The 27,672-nt window shown below is 43.5% G+C and overlaps 1 protein-coding gene across 1 annotated transcript; it reads left to right on the plus strand.

Moving 5' to 3' along the window:
* Nucleotides 1–6,274: 6,274 nt before the first annotated feature.
* On the plus strand, nt 6,275–26,400 carry LOC122944569 (protein disulfide-isomerase-like protein of the testis). Its single transcript, XM_044302983.1, has 11 exons — nt 6,275–6,534; nt 12,429–12,635; nt 13,185–13,318; nt 14,533–14,670; nt 17,013–17,123; nt 17,219–17,344; nt 21,744–21,941; nt 23,154–23,274; nt 24,530–24,711; nt 26,053–26,139; nt 26,250–26,400. Exons 1-11 carry the CDS (start codon nt 6,336–6,338, stop codon nt 26,313–26,315), a joined length of 1,569 nt encoding a protein of 522 aa, XP_044158918.1. The 5' UTR covers nt 6,275–6,335; the 3' UTR covers nt 26,316–26,400.
* The last annotated feature ends 1,272 nt before the right edge of the window (nt 26,401–27,672 follow it).

Below are 27,672 nucleotides of genomic sequence, written 5' to 3' on the forward strand. Positions count from 1 at the left end.
GGCACATTGAAAACTTTAAGGACCAGAGTGAACTAATGAACCCAATCAGTTACATGACCCTTTAACTGCGAAAGCAGAAAATCAAATCTCCCAGAATGCATTTACCTATGGGGTGTGTTTGATTTTAAGTAACAGCCAGCAGAATTATGAATGCAGCTCTGAATGTGACTGAACTTTCAACATGATGTAACTCAGGAACCATATGATAGAAGCATGTTATAGGCAAACCTACTCAACTTTACATATCCATGATATCAAGCTGTAAAGTGGTGTTTAAGGGGGTGAACTTATGCACGGTGCACTTACCTGGACTCACCCGGTGACCATAGTGTCATGTGTCTTCCAGTTGTCCTGAGTCATTCAGGTACTGTTTGTATTGAGCGTGAAGATTTCAGTCAATCTGTCATTTGTTCACGCACCAAAAACCAAATACGTGTGTGTGTGTGTGTATATATAATGTATACATATACACACACTGCAAGCTATGTGTATCTGGCGAGTGCACTTTCTCTTCTGTATGTATTCCTCTTCTCTGTTATGACAATATCCGCATACAAGACTGTTGCTTTCAACCTTGGTCTGCAAGCTGCGCCTCTCAAGCTGTTGTGTAAGGCTGTCAGGGCATGCTGGGAGTTGTAGTGTCACAACAGCGGGAGGGCCGCAGGCCGAAGACTACTTGTATACTCTGTGTTTTGATGCTTCCTCAGTTGGCAATGCGTTGGTTAAGTTATTTTGATTGTTATGTTACTGATGACAGTAAATACCTTTATATAAAAATATATATATATATGTATATGCATAAAACTGACTTCATACAAGGAATATATTTCTTTGAATGAAATCGGGGGAAAAAAATCCTGGTTGTAAGATCTGTAAGAAAAATAAATATTCTCGTATAAAAGTGACTTCATGGATGTCAGTATCTTCTGGTGTCATCACATCTGGTCTCATGCACCCCACCTGCCCATGCGGAAGGGTGAGGAACAGTTCCGGCTCCGTCCACAGCCCAGACTGGAAACCCGGTAAAGAGGAGTGTCACATGACCTGATTCCCAAGAGGCCGATCCACACAACAACGAAACAGTAAGTATATTACAGGTATGTTATATGTTTGTCTCACTTCAGCAAATGGCATTTATCATGTAGACAAAGTGAATACAAGGCACTTACTAATGTATTGTGATTGTCCATATTGCTTCCTTTGCTGGCTGGATTCATTTTTCCATCACATGGGTTATGACCACCCCGCAATCCAGCATCAGTGGTTGTGCTTGCACACTGTAGGAAAAAGTACCAGCCTATGCACTTTTTCCTATAGTGTGCAAGCACGACCACCGCTGCTAGACTGCAGGGTGGTCATAACCCATGTGATGGAAAAATGAATCCAGCCAGTAAAGGAAGCAATATGGACAATCACAATACATTAGTAAGTGCCTTGTATTCACTTTCTCTACATGATAAATGCCATTTGCTGAAGTGAGACAGCCCCTTAAGTAAGATGGGAGAGACTGAGCATATAACCTGCAGTCATATGCTTCAAACTGACAACTTTATAGGAGACTATCATTATATCTGTAGTCGTCAAGGACCAGAAAAAAAAAACGAGTCTGCTTTTTCTTCCAGAAACAGCACTATGCTTGTCTAATGGCAATGTCTGATATTACAGCATAGTCTCAGTCAAGGTAATGGAGCTGGTCTGCAATGTCAGACAGCCCATGGACAACACAAGAATACATGTAGTCCCTAAGATCTGCTCTAACGGACCAAGTTACTGCACATTACAGTATATAATCCTGAATATAATACAGTCTTTGTGGTTTTAAATGGGTCATCCCACAAATTTGAAACTCTTGTTTTCCTCCCCTGGAGGACTTTCTTCCCTCTCTGTGGGTGAGCAGCAGCTCATAAGACAATCAAGCACCTGCATATTTCAGGATGCATTGCATTTAGCTCTTGCTAATCCTTTCCTCCCCTGCATTGAATATAGCCCCTCGCATATAACTCCAGACATACAGATGGTATTCAATGTCCCCACATTATTTTTCTCCACTGGCTACAGACATGTAGCTATAAACTAATATGAATTTAGAAGTAGGGATGAAAGTAAAGGTGTCTTGGCTGCTTCACAATGAGATCACGACGCCAATGAATGGGGCAGAGAAGCTACTAAGAACGGAAGTCCACTGAGTGCAGGAGAAGATGGACCAAACGGATAAACGGCAGGGGGCGCTACCAGAAAGAAAAGTGGAATGTACATAAAAAAAGAACAATATTTTACTGCATGTGTATTGCAATAATAATTTATTTAAAATGCTCTATTCATTGCATAATTCTTTTCATGGGATAATCGTGGGGGGTGACGCAATTCGGACATTGTTTTATGGGTTTCATTTTCACACAGTTCCCTAAGCAATAAAAATGTCCTGTTACCTTGGTTCCGCAGGTTAGTAAGATTACAGTGATAACACATTTTTATAGTTTTTCTTGTGCTTTAATACTTTTTTTAAATAAAATCAGAAAAATATGTATTTTTTTTTTATCGCCATATTCTGACCCCCATAACCTATATATTTACGATCTACAGAGCTGTGTGAGGGCTCATTTTTCAGCGGTGATCTGTAGGTTTTTATTTCATTTTGGGGTGTGTATGGCTGATCTATTTTTTTATCTTTTTTGCAAGGTGAAAGACCAAAAAACTGTGAAGGGGCCATTTTGAAATTCTTTCCTTTACGCCGTCTACAATATGGGATAAATATTTTATTATTTTAAAAGTTCAGGCATAATGGGACACGGCTAGTAATTATCTTTTGTATGTGTGTGTATAGATTATATATATATTGTGTGTGTTTTAAAATGGGGAAAGCAGGGTAATTTAAATTTTTATATTTTTTTTATTTTTTGTTATAACAAACAGGAATCAAACCCGTTCAGACCAACAAGCATAGCATACTAAATGTTCCCACAGATCCTGACTGCCTCAGTGTAAGCCTTTCAGGCCAGGGCTCTGGTGCAACAGGTGCTTACCTCGCTCTCTGGAAACACAATTGGACAACAGAGACCTTCCTCAGAAGGTAACCTAACCAGCTGGTCTAGGACAGCAGCAAGGAGGGCATTTTCTCTCTCCGTGGCTGGGTCAGTGTCCTTCAGTAAATACTCTTACATTCTGTACTGGCTTGGCCCATCACTGCATGCTCCTCCACTTTTTGGACTCTGCACTTAAGAAAAGGTTATTGTAGGCCTCCACCAACATGTCAATCAACATGAAGTTATTGGCTCTGTCTCCATCTCTGATCTGCTCATCAGGGTTCCACTGGCTGTTTGCACTGGGTTGTGGGATAGGGCCTCAGCATTGTCCTTACTATGCATGGTTGGTACATTACCTTGTACTTGCTGAGCCTGACCATCCACCACTGCTCTAAGGGCCAAAACTGTAGTTCTCGGTTTCTTGTCCCTCTTCCAGTGTCCTACCAGCATAGACAATTACTTCCTGCCATCCTGAACTTGAATCAGGAATGCCTCCATTTCCTTCAAGCTTCTGTCAGTATACAGGGCAAAAGGCTTGGTGTACTCAGCATAAGGCCGCATGCACACAACCGTTCTGTTTTTTGCGATCTGCAGAAAACGGAAGCTGCCCGTGTGCCTGCCGCAATTTGCAGAATGGAACAGGCGGCCCATTGTAGAAAGGCCTATTCTTGTCTGCAAAACGGACAAGAACAGGACATGCTATATTTTTTTGTGTGGGGCAACGGATGCGGACAGCACACGGAGTGCTGTCCGCATCTTTTGCAGCCCCATTGAAGTGAATGGGTCCTGACCCGAGCCGCAAAAAATGCGGCTCGGATGCGGACCACAACAATGGTCGTGTGCATGAGGTCTAAGCCAGAACAAGGCATAGGTCAACAACCAGCTTCATCCTGCCACATAATAGCCCTTTTACTTGTAGCCCAGGGTATGGCCCCATTCCACAGAACATTCCAGGGTGCAGCCACCATGACAAGGTTTTAGATTTTTTTTTATGAACCACTGACTAGTCCCATGAAGGTATTGGTTGGTGCAAGCCACTATTGTACTGCTTTGACTTTTAAATCCATAAGCTGGACTCCATCCCTGGACACCACTTGACCTAGGTAATCATTACTTCTGAACAAAGGACATTGCTTGCAGAGACGCGCTATAGACACCAGAACTACTACGTTTAGCTGTTGTGGTTCTGGTGACTATAGTGTCCCTTAATATAGGGGGGGGAAAAGAATCAGCACAAAAGTATCAAATAAAATGGCTGTATCATTATTCTAAAACTTAAAAAAGCAGAATTATTCCTATTGGTAGGACTTTTGGGAGCACTATTACTGTGGGGGCACCTTGGCACGGTATTAGCTTACCACAATTATTTTTTGGGGACGTTATGTTTTTGTAGATGTTCTCTTTCCTCATCTTCTTCTTTTAGACCAGACCACCATTTTTCAGCCATTTCTCGTCTCTGCAGTTTGACAAACAAAATCTTAGTTTACTACTTTTCCATCATCCTCCCATCTTCTGAACAAATCATCCTACTACCCCCAATACTGTGCCGCCGTCCTCCCAAATACTATACTGCAGAAACAGATAAGCCCCCTGATAATAGTAGTGCCATGCAGATAGTGCCCTTCAATGATTATTGGCACACAGTGCCCAGAAAATAGTGCCCCTGACACTAATAGTGTAAACATAATGTCCCCCAAAATAATTGTGGTAAGCTGTTACCGTGCCAAGGTGCCCCCACAGTAATAGTGCTCCCAAAAAGTCCCCACCAATAGGAATAATTCTCTGCTAGAGCACACATGGTAGTAATAGTGCTCCTACAGTGTCCCCACTGCCCCAGAAGTAATAATGCTCCCATAGTGCCCATACTAGTAATCATGTTCCCCATAGACCCCCAGTAGTAAAAAAGCCCATCATAATGCCCCCCAGTAGTAATAATTCTCCTTATAATGTACAAGTGCAAAAAATGCTCCCTTTTAATGCCCCCAGTTGAGCTAATGTCCCCATAATGTGCCAGTATAAAATACCACTACATAGTGCTCCTCTCCCCCTTCTCACTAGTGCTCCCCCATAATGTACCAGTATAAAATGCCCCATATATAGTGCCCCAGTAGATGCCTTCAGTGTCCCCCATAATTTGCAAGTATAAAATACCCCTTCTTAGTGCCCCCCATAGATGAGTCCATAGAACTCCTCTCTCCCCTTCCCCATAGTACCCATCCTAATGAGCCCCAGTATAAATTGCCCCTACACAGAGCCCCCCCCCCCAATATAAAATACCCCTTCTTTGTGGCCTCAGTAAATGTCCCTATAGTGCCCCCAATAATGTGCCAGTAAGTGCCCCCATAGTGCCACCTAATAATGTTCCAGTAACAAGTGTCCCCATAGATGCCCCCCAATCATGTGCCAGTAACAAGTGCCCCCCATAGATGCCCCCAATCATGTGCCAGTAACAAGTATCCCCATAGATGCCCCCCAATCATGTGCCAGTAACAAGTGCCCCTAGATGCCCCCAATCATGTGCCAGTAACAAGTGCCCCCATAGATGCCCCCCAATCATGTGCCAGTAACAAGTGCCCCCATAGATTCCCCCCAATCATGTGCCAGTAGTAGTACCATATAAAAAAACACTTATACTTACCTCCATCAGGCTGGCAGCGATTCAATGCAGGCCTCTTCCAGCCTGTGTCTCGCGCTGTTCAGCTCAGGCCTAGTGCCTGCAGCCTATCAGAGGAACGGGAAGGGACACACCTCTCCCTCCCCTGCCCGGCCGCAGCACTTCCATCTGTATCGATGTCCTGAGGACGGTGATACAGATGACTATGGAGATGAGCGCTCATCTCCCTGTGCCCTGCCGCCGTGCCCCACGTCACCAGTGGCCACCGGGGCTCAAGATGCAGCTGCTTTGGGCCCCCCAGGAGCAATTGGGCCCGGGGCAGCTGCCCCTTTTGCCCTGCGTTAAAGACGTCCCTGCCCCAGACACAGGTCCATCAGTCTCTGGAAGGTTGTCAGAGATATAAGTCACTGTAAGTAAATCCTAGAGAGTGGTGCCGTGGGGCACCACTATACATTTCTGACCCTCTTACAGACAGCCTAAATATGAGTCTTGAGATCCGTAACACTCGTCAGCTACCAATGCCCCCAGTGAGTACAAGCTGATATCTTGAGTACATTTGGCAATGCTTTCTTGGCAATATTTTAATCAGTTAACGTGACGTGTGAAACTGCCACTTGCTCGGCTGGTAACAGAAATATAACAGGTGGCTAGAGGGACTTCTAGATTTGAGTTCTTCTTCTCCTCCTCCTCCTCCCACCATGAACATCCTGCTCCTTATGATATCTGTATTCTCCATCCTGGCTCTTGGTGTTTCCCAAGAAGAAAAATCAGGGATTGGACCTAAAGCAAAGAAGCACAAAGCCCCGAAAATCAAGGAGGATCAGCACGTCCTTGTCCTCACAAGTTCCAACTTTGCTCGTGCCCTGAAGGAAAATAAATATTTATTGGTGAAGTTCTGTAAGTACAATAGGATCATTCTGTAGATTTCTATATTCAGGAGAAGCTTGGGGTTGGAGACATTTTCTAAACCATTGCATCAAAGGAGTTGTCCAGGATTTTGATATTGATGGCTTATGCTCAGGGCATCAATATCAGATGTGACACCCTGCACTCCCGCCGATCAGTAGCTCCCACTCTGGAACATGTGCCAGTTATGGTAAAGAAGTGGTATAAGACCAGGAAAAAGGGTCTGCTTTATGTATAGAAACAGCGCCACTCTTGTTTCCCAGGTAGTGTCTGGTATTGCAGCTCTGTTTTAATGAATAGGGCTGAGCTGCAGTTCCTGACGCAAGCTATGGACAGGGAGTGGCGCAGAGTCTGGACAAAATGCGATCCCTTATAATTATAGGACAATTACTCATAAGGCAATTCCTTTGGCTGAAGAGAAGCTTAAAAAGATTTAGGCCCCTTTCACATGAGTGCGTTCCATGAAAGTTGCACGATTTTGGAAGCAAGTTAAGTCAGTTTTGTCCGCGATTACGTATTTCAGTTTTTTCCACGCGGGTACAATCAGTTTTGATGCGTCTTTCACACGCATGAAAAAAAAACTAAAGGATTGCAAACAACATCGTCTAGCAACCATCGGTGAAGAACGGATGCAATGCGTTTTTCACTGAAACCGCATTCACTTCTATGGGGCCAGGGCTGCGTGAAAAACGCTGAATATAGTACATGCTGCGATTCTCGCGCAACGCAGAAATGATGTGTGACGCTGGGTTCAGACCTGAGCGTTCGCGATGGAGCCCTCTGTATGCGAGATTGTACGGGCGTTTGCAATCGCGCATACAGAGACAAGCGAACGCCCATTGTCGCACATTCCCGCTGAAGTCTATGTACGGAAACGCGCGACAAGACGCCCCAAAGAAGCTCATGTACTTCTTGGGGCGTCGGGCGTTTTACAGCGCGATCGTACGCGCTGTAAAACGCTCAGGTGAGAGCCATTCCCATAGGGAATCATTGGTTCTTGCCTGTTGAGCATTTTACAGCACGTAGGAACGCGCTGTAAAACGCTCAGGTGTGAACCCAGCCTGATAAACAACGCTCATTTGCACAGACCCCTAGAAATGAATGGGTCAGGATACAGTGCGGGTGCAATACGTTCATGTCGTGCATCGCACCCGGATAAAAAAACTTGTTCGTGTGAAAGGAGCCTTAAAAAAAAAAAATTTAAGTAGTTTTTTCTTGAGTCTGCTTTGTCGTAACTTGCGCTAAATTTATCAAAGAATGCGCCTCATCTTTAAATATGTCTGGAGATGTCGCTCTGGTTTTTATGTCGTCCTGTTACTGGAGTGAAAATGCTTTATATTTTGTGAGGTTTTGCAAACAATTCTTATACCTAACGTCCGTTTGCTCGCCTAACTAAGGCTACTTTCACACTAGCGTTCGGGCGGATCCGTTCTGAACGGATCCGCCCATAATAATGCAGACGGAGGCTCCGTTCAGAACGGATCCGTCTGCATTATATTAGCAAAAAAAGCTAAGTGTGAAAATAGCCTGGGACGGATCCGTCCAGACTTTCAATGTAAAGTCAATGGGGGACGGATCCGCTTGAAGATTGAGCCACATTGTGGCATCTTCAAACGGATCCGTCCCCATTGACTTACATTGTAAGTCTGGACGGATCCGCACGCCTCCGCACGGCCAGGCGGACACCCGAACGCTGCAAGCAGCGTTCAGCTGTCCGCCTGTCCGTGCGGAGGCGAGCGGAGCGGAGGCTGAACGCCGCCAGACTGATGCAGTCTGAGCGGATCCGCCTCCATTCAGACTGCATCAGGGCTGGACGGCTGCGTTCGGGTCCGCTCGTGAGCTCCTTCAAACGGAGCTCACGAACGGAAACCCGAACGCTAGTGTGAAAGCAGCCTAACCACGACTACTTTGTGCAAAAATGTCATGCCCCTCTGTATGACACCGATGGAAAATGTATTTATTTATTTTTTCAATTAAACTATCCCTTTAAGGCCTCTTGCACACGACCGTATGCCCTCTGAGATATACGGCCCGTGAGCGGGCCATATGATCATATGAGTGCGCGACAATAGTCCCGAGGGCGGCACGAGGTGCACAGCATCATTGTAACCTATGATGCTGCGCGCTCCCGTGCACACGATAGATGCCGCTCCGGGACATATGGCCCGCTCACGGACCGTATATCTCGGAGGGCATACGGTCATGTGCAAGAGGCCTAACCCTAAGTTCACACCTGAGCGTTTTACAGCGCGTTCCTACGCGCTGTAAAACGCTCAACAAGGAGAAACCAATGCTTCCCTATGGGAATGGTTCTCACCTGGGCGTTTTACAGCGCGTACGATCGCGCTGTAAAACGCCCGACGCTCAAACAAGTTCTTGAGCTTTTTTTTGGGCGTTTGTCGCGCGTTCCCGTACATAGATATTTGGGAACGCGCGACAATGTGTGCACGCCTGTCTCTGTATGCGCGATTGTAAACGCCCGTACAATCGCGCATACAGAGCGCTCGTTTCAGAACGCTCAGGTTTGAACCCAGGGTAAGTGTCAGAAAGTGAGACATTTTGCTGTAATTCACAGACATGACGATCTCATGATCCCTTGGAATTTGTATATTCATTCATCATGAACAAATTGTATTCTTCCACGTGTAGCTGGAAAAGTTTATCATGCTAATGTTTGTCCAGGTCTTTCCTTTTATTACTTGGTTGTGAGATAAGATTTCTGTTAGTATTAATGTTATAACGCTTTGATGTTTTATCCTTGTCTGTCCTTAACCTTGTGTCTGCTCGTTGACTTAAGGCTCGGTTCACATTTGCGGCCCAGCTTACGGCAAAATAAACAAAACAAAAAAAAGGATGAAATACGGTTGCATGCAGCGGTATTCCCAATGGACCCCATTATAGTGAATAGGGTCCATTGGGCACCGGTAGTGTCTGGCTAATGTGGATCCGGTGGTTCCAATATCCTGTTTCTATGCTGAAATCCTAGTGCCCTTAGCCTAATAACTGTATATCTGCTAAGGAAATCCATCACACACTTAGGCCCCTTTCACACGGGTGAAAATTCCGCGCGGGTGCAATGTGTGAGGTGAGCGCATTGCACCCGCACTGAATCCGGACCCATTCACTTCAATGGGGCTCTTCAGATGAGCTGTGATTTTCACACATCACTTGTACGTTTCGTGAAAATCACAGCACGTTCTATATTCTGTGTTTTTTCACGCAACGCAGGCCCCATAGAAATGAATGGGGCTGTGTGAAAATCGCAAGCAAGTGCGGATGCGGTGCGATTTTCACGCATGGTTTCTTGGAGATGGTTAGTAAATTGATAAAAGTCAATTTACTGTATTATGTTCCCTCATAACATGTTTATAAGGGAAAATAATAGCATTCTTAATACAGAATGCTTACTAAAATGTTGCTTGAGGGGTTAAAAAAATAATAATAATTAACTCACCTCATCCACTTGATCGCGCAGCAGGCATCATTTTCTTTCTTCTTCTTTCAGGACCTGCAAAAGGACCTTTGAGGACGTAATCGCGCTCACCACGTGGTGACGTCAGTGCAGGTCCTGCTGAATGAAGACAGAAGATCCCACTGATGTCATCAAAGGTCCTTTTGCAGGTCCTCAAAGAAGAAGAAAGAAAACGATGACGGCTGCGCGATCAAGTGTTTGAGGTGAGTAAAAATTTTTTAACCCCTCCAGCCCTATTGTACTTAGCATTTTGTATTTCGAATGCTAACATCTACACAACCCCAAACCCGAACTTCAGTGAAGAAGTTCGGATCTGGGTACCACATTCAGTTTTTTATCACGCGCGTGCAAAATGCATTGCACTGGCGCAGAGAAAACTGAACAACGCAATTGCAGTTGAAACTGACTGAAATTGCGTGCGCACTCGTGTGGGTTTCCCCGCAATGCACCCGGGACGCATCTGGAGCAAATTCGGGACACCCGTGTGAAAGAGCCCTTACTGTTCTATTTATTGTGTGAGGTGTTGGAGATCATAATTAGGCCCCATGCAAACGACCGTATGTATTTTGCGGTTCCTTGTTGCATCCGCATTTTTTGTGGATCCACTGAAAGGGGTCCGTGGTCTAAGTATAGGATATGTTCTATCTTTTTGCGCAACAGACATTCAGATACAGAAGGCACACAGATCATCCATGTGCTTTTTGCATCTGTATGTCCATTGCACAAAAATATATAATATGTCCACAAAATGCGGACCACAAACCCATTGACCTTGGGTCTTCCAAAAAAATGCAGATGGCACACGGACCGACACCATATATCAGCGGATTGCGGACCACAACATGGACACGGTTCATTCACATGAACATATTTTTATTATTTGTCCATGCGTTTTGTTTGTGGCTCGTATGCGGATCACTTCAACGGGTCCGCATAAAAAACTAAATTTAGTCAGTTTGCATTCCGTTTCCGTATGTCCGCATTACGGACAAGGATAGTACTGTTCTAGTTTGGGCCGGACGTTTCGTTCCGCATAATGCGGAATGCACGCGGCCGGTACCACACGGCTGCAAAACAGGCCACGTCGTGTGCGTGAGCCCTTATTTAGTATTCACTTCATGACAACTTAAATGAATCATATTTATTGCATTGTAGTGTGTTATATGAGTGATCCAAAGATTGCATGGGCGAGTCCCTTCAAAATAAAAATGTAATAGTGTTTCAAAATATAAAAAAATAAAAAATGCTACATTATGGCACAAAAAAAGAAAAAGCAGTCCACGTATTTGGTATCGCTGTGCCTGTCAAAACACAAGCTATAAAATTATGACCTTATTTAACTCACACAGTGGACACTATACAAGAAATGCCAGAATTACTATTTTTGTTCATCCCAGGATAAAAAGTGATCAAAAAGTCATATGTATCCCAAAATGACACTGATGAAAACTTCATCTCTGTCCACCAAAAATAAGCCCTCTTAAAAAATAACTAATCATTTTTGGAAAGTGCATGCGTAGTAAAATAAGCAAAATTGGACCAAACGCTCCAAAAATCTAAGCGCACTCCTATTATGAATGTGGGCCATTGTCTGTAGACATTGAGCATTACTTTAGTTATAGTGTATACATGTTCTGGGGCATTGCTCTGTACAATAATTCTTGTTCTCTGAAATATTATAGTGGTGTTTCCGGTGCTTTAATAAGATCGGCGTGGATCAGCTGCTCTGCAGTAGTAGCTAGAATCTACACATCCATTTTGGAGTTGGTCATTGCATTACTGCTCCCACTGTAGGAAATTCTGCAGTAACCGGCTCCATCAGGACCCTGGAAAAAACTAAAAGTGGCCCCTATGTTGTAGGTGGGTCCAAATTGACAGAGGGCAGGGCAACATAAGTAGGCAGGTTTAGCAATACCAGCACGGAATACCGCCCCAGCAGAACCAAATACCAGTGTAGAGCACAATACACTGTCCCAGAAGCTGCCCTTCTCTGGTGGCCTCCATGTTTTATCCTCTTTCTTCTCCTCCAGTTTCTCTAATTAAGATCATGAGCAGGGGGCTTAGGAGTTAAGATAAGGGCCACAGCGATCATCAAGCCCTACCTCCAGCATGCTGCCTGGACTTCCCCTAGTAATGACCCCTATGGTGCCCCGCACCCGTGATGCTAGGGAGGCTCATCCCCGTCGTGGCCTGCTATTGGCTATGCCCCCCACCTTCCCCGTCACCGGATGTTTTGATCTGCGCGATGGGGAGATACAGTCATGCGGGGGTCAGGAATGATGCAGGGGTAAGTATAACCTATATGAGGTGCCCGGGCATTGGGGGGTCATTATAGGGGTTGGATAACCCCTTTAAATATTAGTAATGTTTTTTGATAGGACAATAAAAAGTGAACCGTTGTCTTGTACTCTAGACATTGCGCTATCTGCACCTTCACAGACCGTAAAGGAAGAGTTCTCTGTAGCTGCAGCATATCTCAAGGAAAAAACCACAGATGTCCGATTTGGTCAAGTTGACATTACTCAGGAAAAGGATCTTGGGAAAGAATTTAACATTAAGGAATTTCCAACTTTTAAACTTTTTGTGAATGATGATCGGAAGAACCCAACCGACTGCAAAGGTATGTCAGTAACTATGTGTGCCGACCAGGACGATCCTACGGGGTGGGCATGAAGTTTAAAGGGGTTATCCCATGATTTATGTAGAAAAATTAAAATCAGCCATCATATAGAACATGACAACCTCTTTCTAACGAAGCGAGAACCGGCCCTGTACCTCACATGGATCCAGAGATCTCCCCATTCATTGCTCTGCTAGATTTATATCAAGCTGACAGCTCAAGAGGAGTGTCCTTTCTGCTGCAGCTCAGGGGGGCGTGTCCATGCTCTCCCTATCACAGCTCAGGGGGCGTGTCCATGTTCTCCCTATCACAGCTCAGGGGGCGTGTCCATGCTCTCCCTATCACAGCTCAGGGGGTGTGTCCATGTTCTCCCTATCACAGCTCAGGTGCTGGTTTGAAAACTGTAAAATATTTTTGGTGGGACAACCCCTTTAAGGTTAGGAGGTGGTCTATGTATAGTAAAGCAAACAGTAGCACATCTGTACAGAGGACTGAATACTTAGTGTTAATTTTCTGATGATGATGAAGATGTTTTCTTTCTGATCACAGGAGTTAGAACAGCCTCTGCTTTTGTGACATGGATAACCAGACGGACGGGGCCCAGTTCCACGTTAATAAACGCCACAGACCACTATGAGTCCTTCATCAAGTCAGATAAAGTCTCTGTGGTTGGGTTTTTGAAGGTGAGGAACATACATGTTTTTTTGGGGGAAGAGGAAACGACTACAGAAGCAAATAAGAAGCAAGTTGTGCACAGAGATCAATCAGGACTTGCCATGTTAGATAGCGGTCAGTGAATCGTGGCCCCGTGGCTGACCGCTTTCTCTTCCGATTCCTCCATAAACATGCACACTCGGTTCATCTGAGCATCCATGTGTTCGCCAGACACAACTGGCAGCAGCCAAAGGCTTTGGGAATATTGAAATAAAGCTGGCTTCTACAACTACCTGATTTGTATCTCCCCCAAAACTGTCAATGGGAGTCATGAGACCCTCGCATACATTGGATGGTTGGCCAGTTCCACTGAAACCAGTGCATTCAGCCAATATTAATCTATTCTGTATGGCCGGTGTAACGTTACATTACCCTACTTCGTGAGATTTCCCTACCTCCAAACTTCCGGTCGCACTGCTAATGATGTGAGGAGGCGTTCCTGAGTTTTGACGATCTGCGCATTCGCAAACGGACAGTTTATGGAAAATCTCAGCTGAGTTCAGCTTCACACCGGGACACTGCGCATGTGCCGGCCGGAGTTAGCCACGCTTGCACACTGGGCCGTAATATTTCCCTACTGAGGCTCTCCCGCGCATGCGCAGTGTCCCGATGTGCAGCTGAACTCCGCTGAGATTTTCCATAAACTGTCCGTTTGCGCATGCGCAGATCATCAAAACTCAGGAACGCCTCCTCACATCATTAGCAGTGCGACCGGAAGTTAGGAGGTAGGGAAATCTCACGAAGTAGGGTAATGTAACGTTACACCGGCTTAAAGTTTTTTTTTTTTTCTTCAGGAGTACAATATTGATGACCTGTCCTCAGGGTAGGTGATCAATATCTGATTGTGGGGGGAATGACTCCCAACACCTCCGCCTAGAGGCTGCGGCGCAACAGTGAGCGCTTACTCACATCTAACCATGCACAGCGCCATACATTGTATAGTGGCTGTGCTTTGTATTGCAGCCCAGACCCATTCACTCGCCGTTTAGTTAGTTGTTTTCTTCATTGCCATCCATTTAAAAGAAAATAGAAACCTGACAGCCTCATCATAAGTCAGAATGGGTTGTAACGTTACGTCCATCATGGTTCCTGAAACGCGGCGACACTAGTGTGATAACAGGGATGAGACCTGCTTAGTGGATGATTATAAAACCTTCTATTTCTATCCTCATGAAACCTACAGGATCCAGGCAGTAGTTTTACAGAACACTTCTCAGAAGCGGCAAAAGATGTCCCCGAGTTCCCGTTCGGTCTAGTAACCAATGAAGAAGTTCTTGTACACGTTGGGATAACCCAAAATATGGTTGCAGTGTACAAAAAGGTAAGAAGAAGCTTGGCTTGTCACTATGCGGCAGCGTGATCACAACTGGCGAGCTTCATGCCTGTACTGTGCGTGCGCCGAACACAGTGGCAATTGCGCTGCCACGAGACTTCTGAGCGGGGTGTGAATAAGTCTACACACCTGGCCCTGTCAGTCATAGAGGTGGGGGGGTGGCATGTTGAGAGTGAGCAGAGCAATGGCAATGCCCTTGTTGCACCCAGGTGCTTTATAACCAATCAAACTGCACATACACAAATTCTATGGCAAAGTTGATCTTGGGTTAGCATAAAGTAAATGTGCACCCTTGGGCACCTATGTTTTTTTTCACGTTGGTAAAAAATCTAGCTGCTCAATTAGTTCCTAACCGCTAGAGCTCAGTTTTTTTGAAAAATAGCTTCAAGTCACCTTTATAATGCTGTTAAATTATCAAATTCTGGTTGTCATAGCTGCCTCTAGGGGGAGCTCACTGCATACTGTTTAATACAGCGAACTGAAGGATAAAACACTATGTAGTGAGCTCCCTCTAGTGGCAGTTGCAGGCAGCAAGAATTTTACCTAAGTGCAGAGGATTTGGAGCTCCAACCACTATATAGCTACAGACGTGGACAAAATTGTTGGTACCCTTTGGTCAATGAAAGAAAAAGTCACAATGGTCACAGAAATAACTTTAATCTGACAAAAGTAATAATAAATTAAAATTCTATAAATGTTAACCAATGAAAGTCAGACATTGTTTTTCAACCATGCTTCAACAGAATTATGTAAAAAAATAAACTCATGAAACAGGCATGGACAAAAATGATGGTACCCCTAGAAAACACAGAACATAATGTGACCAAAGGGACATGTTAATTCAAGGTGTGTCCACTAATTAGCATCACAGGTGTCTACAACCTTGTAATCAGCCATTGGGCCTATATATATGGCTCCAGGTAATCACTGTGTTGTTTGGTGATATGGTGTGTACCACACTCGACATGGACCAGAGGAAGCAAAGGAAAGAGCTGTCTCAAGAGATCAGAAAGAAAATTATAGACAAGCATGTTAAAGGTAAAGGCTATAAGACCATCTCCAAGCAACTAGATGTTCCTGTGAGTACAGTTGCACATATTATTCATAAGTTTAAGATCCATGGGACTGTAGCCAACCTCCCTGGACGTGGCCGCAGGAGGAAAATTGATGACAAATCTAAGAGACGGATAATCCGAATGGTAACAAAAGAGCCTAGAAAGACTTCTAAAGAGATTCAAGGTGAACTTCATGCTCAAGGAACATCAGTGTCAGATCGCACCATCCGTCGTTGTTTGAGCCAAAGTGGACTACATGGGAGACGACCAAGGAGGACACCATTGTTGAAAACGAATCATAAAAAAGCAAGACTGGAATATGCCAAACTACATGTTGACAAGCCACAAAGCTTCTGGGAGAATGTCCTGTGGACAGATGAGACAAAAATCGAAGTTTTTGCCAAGGCACATCAGCTGTATGTTCACAGACGAAAAAATGAAGCATATCAAGAAAAGAACACTGTCCCTACTGTGAAACATGGAGGAGGCTCTGTTATGTTCTGGGGCTGCTTTGCTGCGTCTGGCACAGGGTGTCTTGAATCTGTGCAGGGTACAATGAAATCTCAAGACTATCAAGGAATTCTAGAGAGAAATGTACTAGCCAGTGTCAGAAAGCTTGGTCTCAGTCGCAGGTCATGGGTCTTGCAACAGGACAATGACCCAAAACACACCGCTAAAAACACCCAAGAATGGCTAAGAGGAAAAAATTGGACTATTCTAAAGTGGCCTTCTATGAGCCCTGACCTCAATCCTATTGAGCATCTTTGGAAGGAGCTGAAACATGCAGTCTGGAAAAGGCACCCTTCAAACCGGACACAACTGGAGCAGTTTGCTCATGAGGAGTGGGCCAAAATACCTGCTGAGAGGTGCAGATGTCTCATTGACAGTTACAGGAAGCGTTTGATTGCAGTGATTGCCTCAAAAGGTTGCGCAACAAAATATTAAGTTAGGGGTACCATCATTTTTGTCCATGCCTGTTTCATGAGTTTATTTTTTTACATAATTCTGTTGAAGCATGGTTGAAAAACAATGTCTGACTTTCATTGGTTAACATTTATAGAATTTTAATTTATTATTACTTTTGTCAGATTAAAGTTATTTCTGTGACCATTGTGACTTTTTCTTTCATTGACCAAAGGGTACCAACAATTTTGTCCACGTCTGTATAATAAGAAATGAATCGGCACAAATTGTGGAACCATGAAAATGACATATTGTTAAAAGCTGGATATAAAGTTTGGCAGCGATGCAAATTGTTGTTTATTTCTGTTAAAGGATAAATCAGTCCATTATTTGATATCTGAAGAAGAAATTGAAAGCAAAATGGATTTAGTTCGACTGATACGGACTTACGTCATGGATGTGGTTACAGAGTATAACCAGGCGGTGAGTCGGGAAATGAAATGTATAATATTCAATATGGCAAATACTGTATCCATAAAGAATTAACCAATTTGTCATTTATTTCTTCTCTTTTCCAGACGTCTGTGACTATATTTGATGTCCCCATTGACCATCACATCCTCCTGTTTGCATCAAAAACATCAGAGCAGTTTAGTGCAATGTATGAAAGTTACGAATCTGCTGCTCTGGAGTTTAGAGGAAAGGTTTGTTTTATTATAGTGCTTTGTATAGGTAAAAACAAATGTATAACAGTAGTGATTGTTATATATATATATATATTATATAAAGTTGAGTGTATGTGTGTATGTATATCCGCTAAAGGAGTCCACACTTTTCGCATTTACAATCACGAAATTTGGCACACAGGTACATCAGGTGTCCAGGAAGGTTTTAGACCAGGTCTCAGCTTTCTAGGATGTACCGTTCCTGAGATATTCCCTAAAAAATGCATTAGCCAATAGAAGCTTGGTCACATGACCCTTATCAGCCAATAGAAGCTTGCAGGTCCTCCAGCCTCCACAACCCAGCCATTTTTCTTCACTGCTGTAGGAGATCTTTAAAGGAAATCTGTCGCCAGGATAATCGCTGTTGAAGTAAAGCCATGGCCTAATAGAACTTAGTGCCTTATTTCCAGATGTGCCTTTGTTCCAGCAATAGATGTTTTTATCCTCTGAAAATCCAGTTTACTTGGTATGCAAATGAGCCAGAGGGGCGTTACTCTTGCAGTAAGGAGCCCAGACACGCCCCCTGCCACAATATGTGCACCCTCAAAAGACTTAAAACCCCGCCCCCAGTTCCCACTAAGCCACACCCTTATCTGGTTAGGCCACTCCCCCTACCACTCCTGAGCTGACAGGGATTGAAAAAATGAAGGTAAAAATCGACTTCTGTCAGCTGCAGGGGTGGGAGGGAGGGTGACTTTCTTCCTGCAGCTTACACTCAGACAGCACGGTACTGCTGTCTTAGGCTCCATTCAGACGTCCGTAGTGCATTGCGGATTTGCAAATTGCGGATCCGCAATTCACCCGGCTGGCACTCCCATAGAAATGCCTATTCTTGTCTGCAATTGCGAATAAGAATAGGACATGCTCTTTATTTTTTCCGGAGCTGCAGACCAAAAGATCGAGGCCGCTCTCTGGAAATGCGGATGCGGCGCCATTAATTAATTAATAATTGCGGACGTGTGAATGGACTCTTAGAGTGAGCTGTTCAAAAGGACACGCCCCCGATCCGGGTAGGCCATGCCCCCTTCCACTCCTCAGCCTACTGAGATTGAAAAAATGAAGTTAAAAATTAACTTCTAGCTCGCGATAAGCCACGCCCCAATCTTGTTAGGCCACACCCCTCCACTCCTAAGCCGACAGGGATTAAAAAAATAAAGGTAAAAATCAACTTCTGTCAGCTGCAGAGAGGGGAGGGAGGGTGACTTTCTCCCTGCAGCTCACACTCAGACAGCACAGTGCTGCTGTCTTAGAGTGAGCTGTTCAAAAGGACATGTCCCCGATCCAGTAAAGGCCACTGTTAATGGGGCGGGCCCCTGTGGAGGTCACTATCAAGGGGGTGGTATGCTGTGAAAGTCACTGTTATAGGGGAAGGCTGCTATAAAGGTCAAAGTTAAGGGGGTGGGCTGCTGTGGAGGTCCAATTTTACGGGAAGGGGCACTGTGGGGGTGGTCAGTGTTAATGGGTGGGGGGCTGTGGAGGTCACTGTTTTGGGGGTGGGATGCTGTAGATGTCACTGTTATAGTGGATACTGTTGATATCTTTTAACGACACACAGAAACATTAAATGAAATAGATTAAATATACCCGAGTGAAGCCGTGTCCTTCAGCTAGTATATATAGATATATATATATATATATATATAGCCACAAGGTGGCAGCAGCTCATTTGTGCAGTAGTTTTTCTAGCCTGCACTAGGATTGGGTCCATTAGGTTAGGTCACACATGCATAGGGGCGTACGTAGATCTCATAGGGCCACATAGCAAAACTTAGTATAGGCCCCCTGCTGGCCCACCTAGTTTCCCAGTACATGTGCGTCAGTCACTTCCATGTAATGCAGAATGCATAGCGCAACTCACCAGATTTATGTTTTTTTTATTTTTTAAGAGGAAGAAAAAAATGTATTAAAAAGTCAGACCTGGCCTCATCCACTTTATGTTTCATAAATACGCTGCTCATTCTGAACAACATAATTATCAATGAATTTACGCCAGAAAACTGACATAAATACATCGATAAAGCTTCTGCATCCCTTCTATTAAAAGCTGGCTGCCTAGGGGGCACTAGTTAGGATTGACTGAATAAGAAGCTGTAATAATCTGTTTGCACTGAGCTCCCCCTAGTGGTGGCTGCAGAAAAATGCAATGCATTTCCAGTTCAGCACAGCACAGAAATCAAAGAACCTTTTGAAAGCATCACATAACCCAAAACTCAAAAGAACGACTTATGTATTAATTAGCAAATTTTTTATTTATTTTTTGTCTTTTTATTTTCTTAACTGAGACCAGTTAGGCTAGTTTCAGACGAGCGCTAAAGATCTGGCAGGCTGTTCCGGCGGGGAACCGCTTGTCGGATCTCTTTGCATTCCGGCATTGCCAGAAGTTTGTAAGTCTCCATCTGGCATGATAAACTATAATGGGGACCAGAGGAGATCCGGATGCATTCCGGCACATATGCCGACAAAGAAGAAAAAAGCTGCGCTTACAAGCTTCCGGCAATGCCAGAATACAAAGAGATCCAACAGACTGTTCCCTGACAGATCTCTAGCACTCGTCTGAAAATAGCTTTACAGTTCAAGAAACCTGAGGCTGCACTACTGAAAACTTTCAAATACAACATGAGTGGATAATGAAGAGACTGGTGATTTTGCAGTCCTTATGACAAAACTGCTCATGACAGAAATAGTCCTTAGCACCTCTCAGTAGTGCAGCCACTAGGCCTTGGGCTTGCAACTTCAATCGATTCTATGCCTACTTTAAAGATGGTGCTGGCTCCTAGTTTATACTCTCGTCTTAAAGGAAATGCGTTATCAGGAAATGACCTATTGTTTAAAGCACGTTTTTAAGTTTAACATATTTTTAAAGAATTTTTGATGATATTATTTTAAATTTTCCATGTCAATATCTACATTTAACAGAAACCACCAAATCCTGCAGTTTTCACACTGGCCACTAAGTCTAACAATAGGCGCCACGTCTTGGTCTGTACAGATCACTTTACTGCAGTTATCTGCTTATCTGTCATTCTAATCCTGCCTGTAATGATAACACCTGTGTGCATAGATAAGACAGGAACCACCATTCATAATAGGTGATTGTCAGAGCTTATCTAGTCTTTCCTTGTACAATGACTTCTGTGCAGGTCACAGATAAGTCAATGAGGTCCCCTCCTGACCATTGTGTCTATGGCCCATGGGGTTGCCGTAAAGCAATTTTCTTAAAGCTTTCTAAATGCTGTTAAAGGGAACCTGTCACTGGGATTTTGTATATAGAGCTGAGGACATGGGTTGCTAGATGGCCGCTAGCACATCCACAATACCCAGTCCCCATAGCTCTGTGTGCTTTGATTGTGTAAAAAAAACTGATTTGATACATATGCAAATTAACCTGAGATGAGTTCTGTCCCTGACTCATCTGATGTACCGGACTCATCTCAGGTTAATTTGCATATGTATCGAATCAGTTTTTTTACACAATAAAAGCACACAGAGCTATGGGGACTGGGTATTGCGGATGTTCTAGTGGCCATCTAGCAACTCATGTTCTCAGCTCTATACACAAAATCCTGGTGACAGGTTCCCTTTAAGAACAGCTCAGGCAAGATGGCCGCCCCCATAATCATGTTCAGGGAATAGAATAAAAAAATCTGCAATTAGAAAAAAGGATATGTTTTATGATCTGGTTTCAACTGGCAGATAACATTTTTGGCGACACATTTCCTTCTCCTGAGATGTTTACTATGATTACATGGTGCTGCTGTCAGTGTCCTCCAGAGGTCTTTTAGTGACCTCTTGGGGGACATCTCATGTGCCAAAAATAAATTAAAATATAAGTTAAAAAAAATGCTAAAAACTAAAAAATACTAAGAAAATAAATAAATGCAGTCGGTAACAGAAACAGTCACCCCATTCACTCAAACCTATACATGTTATATGTCAAAACGATCGTCACAAAATACTGAACCCATTGAATAATTAGTCTGTTTTAATATTGAAAAAATAATAAGTTATAATTTTAACAAAAAATGACTTTTTACAAGAATTTGTTTCCCCCCCCCCAAATTAAACCAAAAAAGAAAAAAAATCTAAAAAAAAAAAATCCCCATGCTAATAAAAAGTCCTAAGTGTCAAGTAAAAAACTTTGCAAACATTATTTTAGTAGTCAAACAAGTAAAAAATTTAGGGTCACTAAACTACCACATGCACAAAATCACAAAAAGTTGCCTGTACATTCAGGCCTTTTTTAGGCCCGTTTATGAAAGGGTTAATTATCCATGCCTCATGAGATCAACGTCCTGGCATAGGAATAGGCCAGACTGTGCAAATATTAGATGTTGTCCCAGTCTTGGCCTCTAACACGTGAGTCTTATTCATCCACTAGATTGTTTTCGTGCTGGTTGACACTGATGAAACTCGCAATGGACGGATATTTGAATATTTCCGTATAACGGAGGTGGACACACCAGCAATTCGCATTTTGAACCTAACAAGCGATGCTAAATACAGAATGCCTGCCGATGACGTCACCTTTGAAAATGTCAGAAGCTTCTGCCAGAATTACTTGGATGGAAAAGCCAAGGTAATGCCTATGAGGCTCCTTATAAGTTGACCTAACAGTTAAAGGGGTTGTCCTCTGAAAAATATTCTACATTTTTTAAACCGGCAGGATCTGAATACTTGCATGTAATTAAAAGTTTAGCATAGCCACTGAGTTATTCAATAAAAATGGACCTATATAGCGCCACCTTAAGTTTTTTTTTTCCCCTAATTTGTCTGTCCACCCTGCTGAGGTGGTCACACGTGCTCAGTTCCATTTTTTAACTGCCATCAGCCATATCAACTGTTAGAAGCCCTGACAGTTATAGGTAGAGAGCTGAAGCAGAAAGTACAATTCCTCTGTAGTTGAGCTGTAATAGGAATAGGATATGTCCCCTGAGCTGTGATATGGAGAGATCTGCAGCAGAAAGGACACACCCCTTTGACCTGTAATAGGTAGGTGGCTGCAGCAGAAAGGACAAACCACTTGAGCTGTGATAGAGAGAGAGCTGCATCAGAAAGGACATGCTCCCTGATAGGACCTGCCCCTGAAGAAAGATGGCCCCTGAGTTGGCAGCCTGAAGAAATGGGGAGATCTCTGGATCCATGTGAGGTACAGGGCTGGTTCTAGCTTTGTTAGAAAGAGATTGTCATGTACTATATTATGTCTGATTTTCATTTATTACTTCAGTGATAGGATAACCCCTTTAACTGTTGCCCCACCATAACAACTTATCTTTCCAGTGGAGAGGTGATGAGTATCTGATTGGTGGGGATTTGACCACTGTGACCACCACCAGTCGTGAGGAGCAGATTCTTGAGTGAATGGAGAGAAAACCACCAATCTGCGCTGCCGCTCCATTGATCTCTGTGGGATTGCTGGAGCGCCGAGCGCTATACTTGGGTTCTCTTCTTCAGTCCCATAGAGTTGAATGGAGCGGCAGCGTGCGTGCTTGACTGTGATAAACCATTCACTAGGGTGACTCAGGAACCCCAATTCTCTGGATGGGTGGGGGCCCCATTGGTCTGATCCTCACCGATTACATAGTATTTCCATCCTGTGGATAGATGATAACTTGTTATGGTGGTTAACTGTTATCAGGGACCCCCGTTCTTGTGATTGTTGGGGCACCCACCATTGTCAGGAAACTCATCTAATGAAACCATTATGAAAACTTTTTTGTTTGTTTAAATTACTACATATAGTGGTCGCTGATTCTTTTTTTTATTTTTTATAATTGTATTCTTGATTCAGCCCCAGAGAGATAGTGAAGATGTCCCAAAGGACTGGGATAAACATCCGGTAAAAGTGCTGGTTGGGAAAAATTTTAACAAAGTTGCCTTCGATAAATCAAGCAATGTATTTGTCATGTTCTGTAAGTATGAAATGATCTCCTTTATTACATTACTCACCTTCTGCAGTAAGAACCTCTGAAACCAGTCACTGACCTCAAAACCTAATGTAAACTGTGTCCAGAGACCGTGAGACTGGGGGAAGTGTCCCAAACGTCTCTCTGAACAACCACCTCCTGTTAGTGAATGTGGAAGAGTTTTTAGTTTTTTTTTTACTTAAAGGGATCTGTCACCAGGAAGTCTCTGTTACACCAGACACAGCGCCTTGTAGGGCTAGCTCAGCTGAATGTAATGATACCTTTCACTTAGTGATCCGATGCTTCATTTTGGAGACAAAGTACTTTTCATCCATAGGCAAATGAGCAGTTAAGTGCACCGAGGGCGGGCCCAAGCCACTCAGTGCACTCCTGTTCCTCCTGCTTCCTCTCACTTAGCGATGCGTTGCTTCATTCTGGAGAAAAAGTACTTTTAATCCATAGGCAAATGAGCAGTTAAGTGCACAGAGGGCGGGTCCAAGCCACTCAGTGCACTCTTGCTCCTCCTGCTTCCTCTCCCAGCCCCTCCCTCTCCTTGATTGACAGGGCCAGGGGAGACGACCATGCAGGATCCTGGTCCTGTCAACCAAGAAGAATATGTAGGGGCTGGAAAAGGAAACAGGAGGAGCAAGCGTGCACCGAGAGGCTTGTGCACTTAACTTCTCATTCGCATATTGATTAAAAGCTAATCATATTGATTTTTTCACTAAGTGAAAGGTATCATTACATTCAGCTTAGGCTACTTTCACACTTGGGTTTGTAATTTCGGCATTGAAATCCGGCAGAGGAACTTAATACCGGAATAAAACTGATTAGTTTTGATTTTACACATCAGGATACATCATCCGCTCCGTCACTAAATACATTGAAAGTGAATGGGTGAAGGATCCGTTTTTTTAGGCTCCTTTAAAAAAAAAAAAAACGGATCTGTCACCATTGACTTACATTGTTTTCGATGCCGGATCTGTTTTTTCAGTTTTTATAACCAGACACAAAACCGCAGCTTGCAGCACAAAACGGAAGGGAAGACCTCCTGATGCATCCTGTACGGATCTCTTTCCATTCAGAATGCATAAGGACTAAACGGAAACTTTTTTTGCCGGTATTGATATCCTCTGTCGAATCTCAGTACGCGAGTGTGAACGTGGCCTGAGCCATAACCCTTAGACACGTCTTCAATTTTAATTACTATTCATTTTAAACAACTTGGCTTGACTCCAATGATTGCATTTTATTTCCCCAGATGCTCCTTGGTCCAAACCGTGCAAAGAACTTTTTCCTGTCTGGGAAGAACTAGGGAAAAGATACCTAAATAACGCTAATGTGACAATAGCCAAAATTGACTGCACAGCCAATGATATTCAACTGATGGTGTTGGATCGCTACCCTTATTTTCGGTTCTTCCCTGCTGGATCAGATAACAAGGTATTCAGCTACTCACCCACAGGATGCAACCTAACAAGATACGAGAAGACATTTTACAAATTTCCATACCGTATTTTAGCTCCACCAGGCCAATTTGTTAATTTTAGGACCTGTCCCCTCTCCTGACGTCTGTTTAGCAACTACCTGCATCTCCCTTGTAATAACCATTCTGGAGCATCTATTCTTATGGCTCTATGATGTGACAATCCTTTATTATTCCTGCTAGAAATTATAAATGAATTACTAGAAGACTTCAATGAAGGTCCAGCTGGGTGTTACCAGTTCAGGGGGGGGGGGGGGGTTCCTACAGTCTGACTCGATCCAATCAGTGCTGCCAGTGTCAGACTGTGCAGAGACACACACCCAACTGGTAACACCCATCTGGACCCTCATTGCAAACTGCTAGAAATTCATTCTTAGCTTCCGGCAGGAATAATAAAGGAATGGCACATCATAGACCCATAAGAATAGATGTTCCAGAATTCCTATTACATGGGGAATGCAAGAAGTTACTAAAACAGACATGTCAGGAGAGGAGACAGGTCCTCTTACAACGGGAAGAATTTTATTATATTAGTCATCTAGTATAGTTTATAGTTGAGATGATCGAGCTCGTAGTAGAGCTTTCCTTCACTCATAGATATATTGTAGTTCACTAGTCCTTGCGCTGTTTTTAAATATTTCGGCCAAGGCAGAGCAGATGTTCCCATATCTAACAGGCCGCGTCCATTCCTCCATTAGATTCACCCCTATAGATATTCCATAAACAGCTACGCGGCCCAGGGGAGGTGGGGCTGGCGCTGAACGCCTTCTTTCGTCCTGAGATGAAAACACTGCATTTTCATGCAGCCTCCACTAGAGGGAGTTCAGTGCAAAGACATTATTATAGCTTCCATTGCACTGTGTAAACTCCTATGCACTAAGCTCCCCCTAGTGGTGGCTGCAGACAGACAGCTTTGTGATATCTGAAGAATTTATCTACGTATTTATGTCACGTGTCTGGTGTAAATACCAATATGGGTTTGAAAATGAGTGCCATATTTTTGAAGGACCTGTGCAACTTTTTCCGATAAAGTGGATGAGGCCAATTTTTTTTAATTAAAATTTTTTATTCTTAATAAAAAAAAAAAATCAGAAACTTGTCAAAAAGTGTGTTTGATGCACACGTTCTGGAAAATTGGTGGTGCCAGGGGTCCCATATTAAGCTTTGTTATGGGGCCCCATTAGATCCGTGTATGCCCGTGCCTGCACACACAATCATTTTCAGATTTCCCTAGCGTGTCCATAGATGTTTCTCTTTTATAGTAGTGACTACATGTTAATGACATCTTTCTTCTGAAGTCTGTTAGATATACAGGGAAGAAGACTCTTGACGCATTTACAGAATTCCTGGAACATGAGCTGACATCTCCAAATATGGAGGAAGAGGTACAACATAAATGTCTATGAATGTAACCAAAACTCTTTCACTGGGCATTGATAACCTCGACAACCAGAAAATCTATAATGCAATATAAATAATTTTTTGTTCTTTTCAGGAAACGTCTTCATCAAGCGAGTCTTCAAATCAAGACAGTGAACACCAAATGAAAGAAGAACTGTAAGAGCCGACACAACCCCTCTCCATAGCACCACGCATTTCAAGAAAACTGTATAATACTTGGCTTGTGTATTACTACGGTAAATAAAATCTTTGTCTGACAACCAAAATTCCTAATGTATTGCCTGTGAGTCTGTATTTGTTGAAATACTTGATTAGGTGTATCCAGCACAGGTTACTCTCCCACAGTATATTTCATTAAAGGGAACCTGTCACCGGTATTTTGTGTATAGAGCTGAGGACATGGGCTGCTAGATGGCCGCTAGCACATCCGCAATACCCAGTCCCCATAGCTCTGTGTGCTTTTATTGTGGAAAAAAGACGATTTGATACATATGCAAATTAACCTGAGATGAGTCCTGTCCCTGACTCCCCTCACATACAGGACTCATCTCATGTACAGGACTCATCTCAGGTTAATTTGCATATGTATCAAATAGTTTTTTTTTCCACAATAAAAGCACACAGAGCTATGGGGACTGGGTATTGCGGATGTGCTAGCGGCCATCTAGCAACCCATGTCCTCAGCTCTATACACAAAATCCCGGTGACAGGTTCCCTTTAAAGGGGTTATACCATGACTGGGACATCATATAGTACACAACATTCTCTCTCTAACAAAGCTAGGACCAGCCCTGCACCTCACATGGATCCAGAGATCTTACCATTCGTTGCTCCAGTTGTTCTACTAGATTCACTACAGGCTTGCAGCTCAGGGGGTGTTCCCTTTCTGCTGCAGCTTTCTCCCTGCAACTGTCACAGCTTCTAAAAGTAGATATGGCTGGTAGCTGTTGAAAATTGAAATCGAGCATGTGCGACCACGTCAGTGAGGAGGACAAGAAATAAGGAAAAAGAACAAACAGCAGGTGGTGCCATAAAGATGCATTTTATTGAATGACTCCATGGCTATACAACATTTTTAAATACATGTAATTAGAAAAGTAATCCAATCCAAGTGCTGGTTTAAAAAAAAAGTAGAATGTATTTTATGCCACAGCCCCTCTAAAGGATACACAACCATTAAAAATATTTATAAACCCAGAATACAGAACAGTCTTGGACTGGCCCGTCACTTAGCTGGTGAAGGTCTAGCAAACTACAGTTTGTTTCCACACCATGTTACACCTCCCTGCCCTAGACCACCAGTAAAAGTATAATTGGCCCCTTTACCACCTAAGACCACCAGTCTTTGGCTGATATTTCTAATAAGGTTTCCGTTGGAAAGACACTGGATCCATGCTATAATAATCCTCATCATTTCATACAGTCCAGATCTTCTATTCAGAAGCAATGGGACCAGCCAGGTGCCGGATTATGAAATACACTACATATAGGGAGTACTTCGCTGTGTTCGCAGATAC

The sequence above is a fragment of the Bufo gargarizans genome, chromosome 8 (genome assembly GCF_014858855.1).
Source record: "Bufo gargarizans isolate SCDJY-AF-19 chromosome 8, ASM1485885v1, whole genome shotgun sequence".
In the NCBI taxonomy this organism is placed as follows: domain Eukaryota; kingdom Metazoa; phylum Chordata; class Amphibia; order Anura; family Bufonidae; genus Bufo; species Bufo gargarizans.

Excerpts from the sequence above, each read along its gene's own strand:
- LOC122944569 (XM_044302983.1), top strand. The coding sequence starts at position 6,336 with ATGAACATCCTGCTCCTTATGATATCTGTATTCTCCATCCTGGCTCTT. Across the intron at positions 6,535-12,428 it reads ATATTTATTGGTGAAGTTCT|ACATTGCGCTATCTGCACCT; the intron begins GTAAGTACAATA and ends CTTGTACTCTAG. Across the intron at positions 21,942-23,153 it reads ACTTGGATGGAAAAGCCAAG|CCCCAGAGAGATAGTGAAGA; the intron begins GTAATGCCTATG and ends TTCTTGATTCAG.